Source organism: Diospyros lotus, chromosome 3, assembly GCF_014633365.1.
Source record: "Diospyros lotus cultivar Yz01 chromosome 3, ASM1463336v1, whole genome shotgun sequence".
NCBI lineage: Eukaryota > Viridiplantae > Streptophyta > Magnoliopsida > Ericales > Ebenaceae > Diospyros > Diospyros lotus.
Window position 1 is genome coordinate 36,496,998 of NC_068340.1, and position 13,432 is coordinate 36,510,429.

At 27.3% G+C, this 13,432-nt stretch overlaps 1 protein-coding gene across 1 annotated transcript; it reads left to right on the forward strand.

Moving 5' to 3' along the window:
• Positions 1 to 1,909: 1,909 nt before the first annotated feature.
• LOC127798327 (glycine-rich cell wall structural protein 2-like) lies at positions 1,910 to 2,639 on the forward strand. Its single transcript, XM_052331826.1, has one exon. The coding sequence runs from the start codon at positions 1,988 to 1,990 to the stop codon at positions 2,435 to 2,437; it is 450 nt and encodes a 149-aa protein (XP_052187786.1). The 5' UTR covers positions 1,910 to 1,987; the 3' UTR covers positions 2,438 to 2,639.
• The last annotated feature ends 10,793 nt before the right edge of the window (positions 2,640 to 13,432 follow it).

Genomic DNA, 13,432 nt, shown 5'->3' on the forward strand with positions numbered 1-13,432 from the left:
ATAATTGTCCTAAGTATATATGAATTACCCAAACGTTATATATCTAACATTTCATGATCACCCAAATTTATTTGGTGTAGAAATTAATTGACTTGGGCATGAGGTGGATTTATTTTCTTCACAAAAAAATTCGTGTGGTTTCTAAAGAAAACAACAGGTAGATAGCAGGTGGATATCATCATGGAAGATGGCAAAGTGTTCACAAAACAGGGGTCGAACGTCCTTTATCCAGTTCCCCGTTGCCGGTTAAAAAAAGGCAGGCATCCAACCAAACGCAATTATTATGGGTTAGGAAAGGTTGGAATTTTTTTTAAAAAGAAATGATTTGAATCTGCTTGCTTAACCTGGCTAAGGATGCCACGCGTCTACAGTGGCATTGCATTTAAAACCACAGCCACTAAAGTTGGCAGGCCCCCCCGCGCCCCAATTTATCATTACCCTAATTTCTGACGCTCTCGTTTTCTCCATGAAATGGTAGGCAGCTTTAATTTGTCCGTAAGATGACCATGATGCCCCCTATGAATTATTTCATCCAAAAATTGCAATGTCCATGTCCATTATTGTAACTGTGTTATCAAAGTGCAATTCCCTCCCATCAATTAGAAATCTTTATATATTATGATTTAATTTTATGAATTAACAATAAAATAGTAAAATTATATTAATGCCACACTTTAGTCTTTCTTTCTCCAAATAAAAGAATTAGAAAGAGGACGATATTAAAATAGTTCTATATTAAGATGTAATTAATATGAGTGATTCTTATTTTTATTAGTTTCAAACTAATCAAAAATAAAGTACAATCTACGTATCTCACTTTATATTCGTTCCTAAGTAATTTATTCAACAACTTATTTATTACATGAAACAAATTAAACTTAAAATTTATGTGAATTTGTAGAATTTTATTCTTGGATATGCTATTGAAATTTGAATTCAAAAAGTGATTGAATATATATACGTTCAACGTATCAGTCAACAATAATTACGTAAGAGTAATTTAACTTGAAAAGAGAAAAGATTTCAAACCTTAATTGGTTAAGGTTTGAAATATAAATGCAGGTGAGTTGGTTATCTGTCTAGCGAAATGTTGTCCTTAATTTTTATTAAGAATAATGATTTAGAAAATTGTGGAATTTAATATAAAAAAAAATTATATTTTCACTTGCTTACGTGATTAATTTGATTGTCTCTTTCATCAATAAATGTATCAGTATCCTTCCCACTAAATATGACAAAATAAATCGAAATCAGTTATAAAGGGAGGACGTCCTAAATATATTGATGAGGAATAAATTCATCTTTATATATATACTATTCATTATTGCTTCCTTTAACATTTTCCTTTTTCCATCCTTAATTTGCTTAAACCATTAAATGAACTAACTTGAGAATTACCATTTTCAACAAGTCTCAAAACAATTTTGAAATCGTTTGGCAGGCATTTGTGGCCCGAGACTCTCAACTTTCTCATAATCCTAACTAAAAAGCACTTTCAACTGTTCCAGCTTATTATTATTATTATTTCGTTTTCGTAATGGCGCAGGTTTTTGCATCCGCAATATTGGTAGTTTAGTTTGATAGAAATTTGATAGGAAGTGTTTGGACTGAAACAGGGTTAATCTGGTAATCTCAAGGACGAGATATTTGGATAATTCAGGTGTGAAAGTTGAGTGGTGGAGTGCAATTATTTTAAGTTGCTATAGTTGGGAGGCGGTGGTGCAAATCATATTCATGGGGGTGGTGAACTGGTAATGGTGCTAATGTTATCTTTCTATATCTTGGGTGGGCGTTGCAAGTGCGCCCACGGGGCCTGTCACCGTCACGGGTCCTCCTTGTCAACACACCACCCAGTAATTCCCCGCCAAATCATTCAACCCGTGCACTATAAATGATCCACTCCAAGCTAGAACCTCACCCACAAAATCCCTGACACACTAAGAAAGTGAGAAGACAAACGACGAACAATTGGAAAGTGCAGCACGAAATGTTGTATTTCACACTCATTCTTCTCTTCCTGCCATCCGCCCCTTCATGGGCATTCAACCCCGGCGGCGGTGTAAGAAGGGTGGAGTCCGCGGAGGCGTCTTTACCTCCCAGCGGAACTCCGACTGGGGGAAGTGGGTCGGGCCATGGGCCTAACTGGGACTACAATTGGGGATGGGGCTCCAGCCCGGGGAGCGGATGGGGTTACGGGTCAGGGTCCGGACGTTCTCCGAGCGGGTTCGGAAGGGGATTCGGATACGGCTTCGGGACCGGGACTGGATCGGGTACCGGGTATGGCTATGGGTCCGGTGGCGGCGGAGCCCATGGAGGCGGGTACGGGTCGGGTTCTGGATCCGGACACTCCGGAGGAGGCGGCGGGGGTGGCGGCGCCGGTGGCGGGGCCGGATTCGGCAAGCGTTCGCCGTCAGGCGCTAAAGGCCGGAATGGCTAAAGAAACTGGTTCGTGGTTTGTGCTTTTAGGAGAGAGTGGTGATTGAACTTATATACATATTACATATGTAGTGAGATTTATGGTGTGTTAAAGATGTTTATCTGCTTGTGTTTCTTATAATTCCATACACTACTAGTATGTACTGCTACTTCTAGTATTGAATCGGAACATAGATACATACTACTACATATTCGGATCTATATACCGCCATTGCTAAACGATCGCAGAAATTAATTACTGTGTATATATGCTCCTGACGCCTCAAAATGCAAGTGCCAATACAGTGACAGGCAACTATTGCCAACAAGAAGAATTCTCGAACAATTGAAAAGGAAAGCACAAGAATCTTTCGAAGCATTCCAAATTAAAAGTCAACAGTCAAGAACGAGAGCGACAAGTGTAGGAGAGAGGCTATTTGAACTGACCTGACATGGAGATTTGCAGGTTTAGCCTCTTTTGCTGCGTCTCCATGCTTCAAATGAGTCAATGAAAGCCTAGATTCTTCCATCCAAACAACAAAACCTGCAAATCTCGATCGAGCAAAGGCAAGTTGGCCTCCAGGTTAACCCTAACGGAATTTGCTCCGAACACTTTCTAGATTTCTTACGAGCCAAGTCTGCTTTTCTTTTTATTGGGCGCCACTAGATTTTTCGTTCCGGTGCGTTGCCGCCTCTTTTCTCCGTTCACCAACTGTTTTTCTTCTTTAAAAAATAATTGGATAGATTTATTAGAGGATTAGAGGGGTGGCTTGTTTTATGTATTTATAAATTAAAAAATAAATACAAATTATTGGATAAGATTTATGTATTAGAGGGGTGGCTTTTTTTAATATTTTTGGATAAAATTTTAACAAATTAATTGTTAAAGATTATAGGTGAAATTTTATTAACATAATTAATTTTTTATTTTTAAAAAATATTTTATAATATTAAAACATAATGTTTACTTCTATACTATCATATAAATGGAAATAAATTTTTATATTTTATTCTAGAAATGATGACTGAGAGTCATGCTTTGAAGTTTTGATTTTTTTATCTTTTTATTAAATTTGTTAACAATAATTTACTTTTTTTGATTCTATTAAAATATTATTTTACATAAAAAAATTAATTTTTATCTTAGTCTTAGCTTTCATGTAACAGTGTTTTAATTATTCCTGGATTAATAGTATTTGCTAGATTCAAACTTGGAGCTTTTATAAAATATTCAAAAAGTTAAATTAACATACCAAACCATACTTGTTCATAATTTTTTTTCTTTTTAGATATTCTTATTTCGGTAATGTTAGGTTGTCACTCATAGAATTAATAACATTTTTTTAAAGAAAAAATAATAATAATTTTTGAATCTTAGCCAGATTCAATCCAAATCCAACAAACAAGATCAAATACAAACACATTTATATGCGAACTCAATGTTAACAATTCAGATCTCATGCATATATGGATCCCTAAATCACACTTCTGACTCACTGTCCGTCCATCAAAAATCCCAATGGCCTATAACGGTTGCAAATATCACCACCAAAATTGATTACAATGATCGGAATTACCCCAATTGATCATGTCTACGTAAGATCCCATTATGATCTGAGAGCTCAAGATTTAATTTGAGACTTAAATTTATCTCTTTGTTAATGAACTATAAACAGTGTTTGATAATATGTGAACACTGTCTGCACGTGTAAAGGATTTTACATAGTGTGATGTGATCTTCAATTTAAAAGTAAGATGATTGAAGTACAAAAATAATTTGACACTTTATTTTTTTATATTTAATTGATTATAATATGTATTGAACGTCATTGAAGCATTATTTCTGTATGAAATATTAATGTAGTCTTCCATTTAAAAGTTTAAGAATTTAGTTGAATCGCTTAAAAATAGAAATGTTAATTTGACCTTTTAAGTTAAAAGTATACACCTAAAATATATAATCACAAACAATAAATGAAAGGTGCGCCGACCAGTGCTGTAGTTGAGATTTTGAGACCCTGAATCGAAATATAAAAATGACCCCCAAAATCATAGTGTACATTCAATTTTTTTTTTTTCATAATAAAATATAAAAAAAAATATTCATACGATATCAAAATAAAATCAAAAATTTTCTAACTTGATCAATTAAAAACTACTAAAGGTTAAAGGTTAAACTTTTGGCCTAACCCAAACCGTGTGTATATACAATTTAAATTATTAATTATGCCATGTATAGATATATAATTTCTCAATGAATTAAAAATAAATATTTTTTTATAAATATCATTAATAAAAAAATTTATAATATTATTTTTGATTAATTTCTCAATTATTAAAAAATAAATATTAATGTATGAATTTTTCAATGTTAATTAAGATTTAACATATCACATTTGCAAGACTATGGAAGAAAATTAATACATAGTGAAAGAAAAATAAGTCAAAATTCATATTTTCAAAATTTTGTTATCACTACAAAAATTAAATTTCAAGATTAGAAATTAAAAATTTTGAGTAAATTTTTAATTAGTATTGAAAAATCCATACTTTCTCACATTTAGGGGTTTTAATTTATATTTATATTTATAATTTATAAATAAATAAATATATGTATTATAATAAATAATTTTACTTTAATAATTATTAATCAATCACTACCTTTAATTTAATGCAAGAGTAATGCATGAGTTTTTCAATACTAACTAAAATTTAAGATATTATATTTTCAAGATTAATATATGAATTTTTTAATATTAATTAAAATTTAATTTTTAAATTTATTGTAATTACACCTCCTGTGCAATGCACGGGTGAACACTAGTATATATTAAAAAAATAAGATCAAGTATTTTTGTGACACTTCTATTTATGTAACTCTTGTCTAATTTTTGGCAATTTCATGGTAGAGAGCTAAAATTAGCTCAACCTTTTTAGCTTGACTTATCAAAAAGTGTTTGAAAGTTTAGTGGTGCATTTTGATCATGGATAACAAGTAAGTTCGCAAATGATGTCGAGCTATTCGCAAATAGTTTAGTGTTCAACTTTATAAAAAGTCGTTTGATTTTGTTCGTTAAGATAAATTAATCGAGATTGAATTTAATTTTGAAACTAAATTTATAAAAGAGTTTTGAGTTCAATAAAACTCGACTTATTAAAATTTGTGAACATATTCAATTAGAAACTTGTGAATATTAATAAAATCGATTAAAGATTCGTAAACATATTCAATTAGAAGTTCATGAATAAATTCGTTTATAAATATATTTATTTATAATTTTAAAAATATATTATTTAATATAAAGTTATTAAATTTTAAATTATTATAATAATTTAATGAATTTGAATATTTTTAAAATTATTATATATATTAATTTAATTATTTAACATATTATAATAAAATAAAATAATAAATTAAATTTAAACAAAATAACAAATTTTAGCGAGCGTGACCCTGAACTCTCCAGCAGGCGCTCAAGCTCAACTCATCAACCTTTTGACTAGTTGATCTCAAGCTTGAGTTTGGCTCGAGCCTAGGAATTGGCTCACGAGCCAAACTTTGATTGGACTTGAATCAAATGTAACCCTATCAACAAGATGACACCAAAAAAAACATATCATCCAAAAATTTTAATAATATTCTATTAAATTTTAGTAACAAACATCACAAGTCTTTTCATCTTGAATTAAGTGAACTCACGAGCTACAATAAAAACAACATTGAGGGCGAGGCGAGGATGCTCAAATTTAAACTCTTTCCTCATCCAAGCGCATACCAACCACTAAACCAGTGCCTCAATGGTGGTCATGAAGTCCCATATTTAATTTACCATTATTTCCCCATTTTATTTAGTGCAATTTCCATCTTTTGGGGTTTGTTTTCTTCAAATATATAGTTTTTTTTTTTTTCAACCTTCGGCGTGGCAGATGTGCATTGCCCACCTAGATATATTGGGTTCACTTTCTCAAATATGGCTTTCGAGTTCACAGATTTATTGTGTTAAGATATTTTTCAACTTATTTTTATGTAAGATACTAAACCAAGCACTAAAAGATTAACAACAATCTATTTGTATGTGTATGATATTATTTGTCAAATTGGTAATGTTTTAATTTTGGCCTTAAGACTAATGTTTTTTAAAATATCGCAAGGAACTAGTAATAACATTTTGTGTGTGATTAAAAGTGTAAATGAGTTGAGTTGGGCTGTGTTTGAGTCTAACTCGTTTGCTTATAAATACGTTCAAATTTAATTCATTTATGAGTTGAGTTTTGTGAAAAATATTTAAATTTAGTTTGTTTATATGTTTTTATGTTTGTGTTCAGTTCGATTAAACTTAAACGAGACTTATTTTGAATTTATTTATAAACAACAAATTAAGATTATAAACGTGTTTGTTATTTTTAGATTTGTTACTTGTGTATTTAAAAAATAAATATCTTGACTGACAAAAAAAATGTTCATAAAAAAGAAAATTAATTATATAATGAATAAAAAGTATTAATTATATAATTATTTCTACATAGAATAATGCTAAACCCTAAACTCTCACCATTGCCCAAACAATTATTGCATTATTAGTTTTAGATAATAATAATTAAATAATAATAAATACATCTTACTTTTAAATAAAGTGCATTATTATATCTTGTTTCTTAGTTTCTAAATAATTATAAATGTTAGTTAATTGAATAGTTTAAAATATGATATATTTATTATCAATTAATAAAATTATTTTGAGATAAAAAACAAGACGCAATAGTGAATATTACTTTTTATACCTAATATATTATATTTATTATATATAAAATATAAATATATAATATTTTAAACGAAATATAAACAATGTCTAAACTATTTATAAACAAATTTGTTTATGAATATAAAGCAAGTTTATTCATGAACATAAATAAATTAAATAAATATTTGTTTGAGCTTAACTCTTTTATTAAATGAGTTGAGAATTTTTATTCAAATTTGTTTGATTATTTAATAAAAAAAATATAAGTGAGTTTGTTCATGAATTGTTAACCAAGTGTATTGACTCATTTACAACTTTGCGTTAGACCTTGATTGGAATAAAATGCTTACGGATCGAAATAATATTATTTTAGAAAAAATTTATCCAAAAATATGTAAGTTAGAATTTAGTTCGGCCAAATAAATATTAATTTAGTAACAAGATATTACTTATCTAATTTTTTTATTTTTAGACTTTTCGGCTGATCCCATATTACCGCTCCATATAAGAAGTATTTTAAGTTTAACGATTGAGACGGTGTTAAAATGTCACTTCATGACATATGTATATTGCTAATCTTATACATATATATATATTTAAAGATCTTTTTAGGTAATTTTTTTTAAAAAAAAAAAAGTTTAAGAACTAAATTGGTTAAACCGAACTGGGAGGAACTTGCTTGATTTTTACCTAAAATTTAAATATTAATTATTAAATTAAAGCAAAAAAAACTAAATTTATTTTTCTCTTTAATCCAAACATTCATTTGTAATTGTGAGAGAATATTGATCTTAAACTTCTAGTCTCCAATAGACCTACGAAAGAGAAAATGGTTTAGGGCGCAGTGTGTCTCGAAAGAGAAAATGGTTTAGGGCGCAGTGTGTCTCTCATGTAAATTTTCTTATACTTAAGTTAGTTTTTGAAAGAATACAGAAAAATAAAAAAATTGTAGTATATATTGAGTTTTTGTTTTACCTTGACTAGAATAATAATCTCTTATTTATAGAGATTGAAGTTAATAAGTAAAACAGTATCCACATTTTTTTAGATAATCTATTTTTAGATTTTCAAGTAGAGATTTTGGAAATAATTTTGACATATTTTTTAATTTGAAAGAGGTTTTTGATAAGGTCTCCCGCCAGAGTGTCTTGAGGTACTCAAAAGAGACTCCCAAAAAGTACGAAGAAAGGCTTATATGAGAGTCTCCTAGGGATAGTTAATCGATGAAGCCTCCTCAACTTCCTTTTTGGGGGCCTTTTTCTTGGACATATTTTAGATTTAGGCTCATTTTCTTATACACAACAGATATTTGAAACATAATTTTCCATGAATCACCAAGATTTGTTCTACACATTTAGCTTGTATGGTCTTCAATTTTACAATAATACCTTTTACCTTTTTTTTTCTTTTTACCACAACAAGGGCAAAACCTAACCAGCCCGATTAAAGACATAGGCCACCTATGTGGAGTATGCCTAGGGCCTTCCTTCCCTGTGCCTAGGGCCTTCTAAGAAGGAGGGGCTTCAAAATTAATAATTAGTCAAAAATATTTTTTTAATAATTTAAGATATAAAATTATTAATTCTATTTTATAATTTTTTTTAATTCACATTTTATTTATTTTGTTATTTATTTTGAACAAAAAGACCTCCTAACTCCCCAAGTTTATGGATCATTTTTTAATATTAGACAATGTATAGTGAGATATCATTTAAACGAAAAAGTCACTAACTTTATAAGTCTACGAATTATTTTTTAATATTAGATAATAAATAATGTGGTGTAAACTAGTAACACAACCAAAAAAAAAATGATATTATTTTAAGAGGAGAATTTGATAAAATTATTATTTAGACGATAAAAATTTTATTTGAGAATCTGCACTTATTTAGGTATTAAAAAATAATAATAAACGAATCAATGAATTTTTAATTTACATATCTAATTATAAACTCTTCATATTTTTTATTTATTTAATTTTTATATTTTTATTTTATCTATATTATTAATTAAAAAATATTTTCTAAACTAGGATACTAAAATTTAATTAGTGATTTTATATTTTAAAAAATAAAAATAAAAATAAAAAATAAAATTTTGTTATTTTTTTAAAAACTGCTAAATTAATTATCACCTACGCCCACCAACCCTGGCCCCGAGGCTAACTTCTCCTCTGAGTAAATCTTTGTATCTGTCTTAAAATTGGTGCTGCCCCCGAAGCACTTTTTAAATGATGCTATCATTACGTCATTAGCTAAAGTTTGAGGGCTTCGTTCGTCATCGCATGAAGTCCGTCTTTGCTACTTTTAGAGTGGCCATTCAGTGCCCTTTGGGCCAGGGGGTAATGGCGCTCGTCGTCAACATTGTCAGGAGACCAAGTTCAAAGCTTTTCAAGGGTTTTCTTGTAATTTGCCCTCCAAATAGATTGATCTAGCATAACCTTGTTCAATTTTGAGTGACATCATTTATTAATTCTTTAAATTAATTTATATATAACTATGAAAACTAAAAAGAACAACTTGGATCGATAGAGGGTCAATTAACGTAACGCGTTCCAAGTAAATATATGTATATGAATTTGTATATAAATTTATTCTTAACAAAATAGATTATTATATGCTCTTATGGCAAAATCAAACTTTGAAGAGTTAGAATAACTTGGATTGGATATTGGTTGCGCATGGATTTGGACATATGTATGCTTTTAACAACAATGTATCTAAACAATATATTTAGAATTTTAAATTCCAAATGACAGTTAATGATAGAGTAAAATGACTTCGTGCAAATGCACCCTAAGAATTTAAAGTTTTATGTGTAATTTTTATTAAGATCCCTCTCTCTCTCTCTCTCTCATGTAATCTGTCATAGAAGCAAACACCCATTTTATTGTTATTAATTGCTGAAACTTTGTCAAGATTTTATTTTTTTCAAAATACCCTTCCATAATTCCTTCATTTTTTATAATAACTACTCCCATATGCATACTTAATTTTCTATAATAATTCCTTAATTTATATAACCATTTGTTTAATTTCACAAAATAACTATATATTAATTTGTACTTAAAAGAAACAAAAAGTTATTTCTTTGAACATGCTAGTAATTGAACTGCCCACCTCCTAATACTTATAAGTAATGCTACTTGCATATTTAGCTCGACATCTATATTGACATCAGAGTTGGTTTTGGGTTTTCTAAGAGTCAGGGCAAATTTTTTCCCTTTATATATATAAAAGTATAGTAGTCTTGAAAAAAAAAAAATTTCTCCCAAAAATTACATTAATGATTTGTAATTAATACTTATTGCATTAATAATTTTTATTTTATAATTTGCATTAATAATTTAAATCTTTCAATTGCTTTGAAATAATAGATAGTAATAAAATTTCTCCCCAAAACTTGCATTAATGATTTGCATTTAGTATTTATTGTATTAATAATTTAAATATTTCAATTGTTTTGAAATAATATGTACTAATTATTGTAAAATTAACAATGAATTTTAAATATACGAGTTTTTCAATACTAATCATGGGCTTTTCAATACATTATTATGTAAATATTAAATATTTAATTAATCCATCAATCAATCAAAAATAAATACTATTTATGAGGAATATGAATAGATACTTAAACTATTAATTAAGTCACAGAAAATTGTTCATTTATATAAAATTCTATCTTTATATAATATAATATAAATATTATATATTATATATAATCTTTATCTTTATATATATAAAAGTAAGATAGTGTTGAAAAAAGAAATTTTTCCCCAAAACTTGCATTAATAATTTACAATTAATACTTATTGTGTTAATAATTTATATTTTGTAATTTACATTAATAATTTAAATCTTTCAATTGCTTTGAAATAATAAATAGTAATAAAATTTTCCCCAAAAACTTGCATCAATGATTTGCATTTAGTACTTATTGCATTAATAATTTATATTTTGTAATTTGCATTAATAATTTAAATCTTTCAATTGTTTTAAAATAATATGTACTAATTATTATAAAATTAATAATAGATTTTAAATATACGAGTTTTTCAATGCTAATCATAGGTTTTTCAATACATTATTATGTGAATATTAAATATTTAATTAATCCATTAATTAATCAAAAATAAATACTATTTATGAGTAATATGAATAGATACTTAAACTATTAATTAAGTCACAGAAAATTATTCATTTATATAAAATTATATCTTTATATAATATAATATAAATATTATATATTATATATAATATATAATATATAGTAGAATAGTAGCAAATATTTATTCCCTCTAAAAATCTGCTAAACTATTTTTTACATCTAAAATTTATATTAAACTTGCATGAATTTTTTAATGCTATTAATTAATCAAAAATAAATATTTTTGGTTAGATCTTCTTATCAATTAATTCGTCAATCAATCAAAAATAAATACTATTTATGAGAAATATGAATAGGCACTTAAAGTATTAACTAAGTCGCATAAAATTATTCATTCATTAAAATCTTACCTTTGTATAATATAATAATATATAATATATTACATTAAAATAGAATAGTTTGCAAATTTTTGTTCCCTCCAAAAGTCTGTCAAACTGTTTTTTGCCTCTAAAATTTGTATTAAATTTGCATGGGTTTTATGAGAAATATTAATAGACAACTTAAACTATTATTTAAGTCATAGAAAATTGTCCATTTATTTAAAATGTTATCTTTATATCTTTATTCTATATATATTTATATAATATTAAAATATGATAGTCAAACAAAGTATTTTTGTCAAGTGTCAATCAATGGTGAATTTTTTCCCTCAAAAACTTGCATTAAATTAAATGTAGTGATTAATTAATTATTAATTACTTTAATAATTATATTATAGTCTTGAAAATGTGATATCTTAACAAATTCATAAAAATTTATTTAAGGTTGTCAAATGCTAGAGTTTTTCAATGCTAATTAATATTTAAGGTATCACATTTTTAAGACTATGAAAGAAATCAAAATTCATATTTTTAAAATTTTGTTATTATTGAAAAAACTTATTCTTACTCATATTTAAAAGTTTTAATTTATATTTATAACTATAATATAATAAATGAAAAATAACGTATGTGTGGATATATTAGATTTTATAATATTTATTTATAAATAAATATAATAAATAAAAAAAATTATAAATATTTTGTCAAATGACCTACTTAATGTGTTAATTATTCTTTAACATATTGAATGACAGTATATTGAATTAAAAGTGTTCTCTATTAATATATTAAATAGCGAATAATTAATTAAACTTAAAATTTGATAAATGATTAAAAATTGAAAAAATTATAATTATCAATTCTATTAAAATTATTTAAAATAACAAGTTTATTTTTTTTATTTTTAAATTAAACTCTCCCGTGTATCACACGGGTTCATCACTAGTTAAATAAACAAAATAAAAGTTATCAACTAATTAATTTTATTAAAATTATAAGAATTTACAAAAGATTTTTCTTCCTCGTTATGTTCTATCTCGAGATTGAGAATTGATTGATTGGGTTCCCTTTTCATTTCATTGACAGAGTATAGCGACAACTTTTTTTGTTAATATTTTTTTAATTTTTTATACACATATATACATAGGCTTAAAAAAAAATTTTGGGCCCCTCTCAATTGTGGGTCCCAAGTTGTAGCCCTGGGCTAAAGCCGGCTCTGATTGACATTTCATTAATTAATTATTAATATATTTTTCACTTGAATGATTTAATAAGAAATATATTGATAATTTACTTAAATAATAAATACAAATATCTAAATGAATTATCAATACACTTTTTCATTTAAATGATTTAATAAGTGATGTCTTGATAATTGATTAATAAAATGTCAATATGAGTGTCAATCGAGATATAAAAGTATAACATTACTTTAGTAGTCATACAATAATTCTTCAGCCCTAGAAGATAAATGACACTCTCCATCTCCACCATTATTCCCGGATTTATTTGTTTAATGTCTATATTGTTGTAAAATGGGATTAGAATTGGTATTTAAAACTAACAACTACCCAAGACGAGACGTGTCAAGCACTGATCTAAAGGATAAATTTTATTTTTCAAAAACAAAATCTCAATACAATAGGTTGATAACGGCTACCTTCTCAAATTATAATAAGCACCTCTCACTGTCCAAAAGGTGAAACGCTAACTACTTCGGACGTCCCTCACATTCGGCCCGACAGACTGTGAGGGGGGTTAATTATGGTGATTTAGTCGGACGCA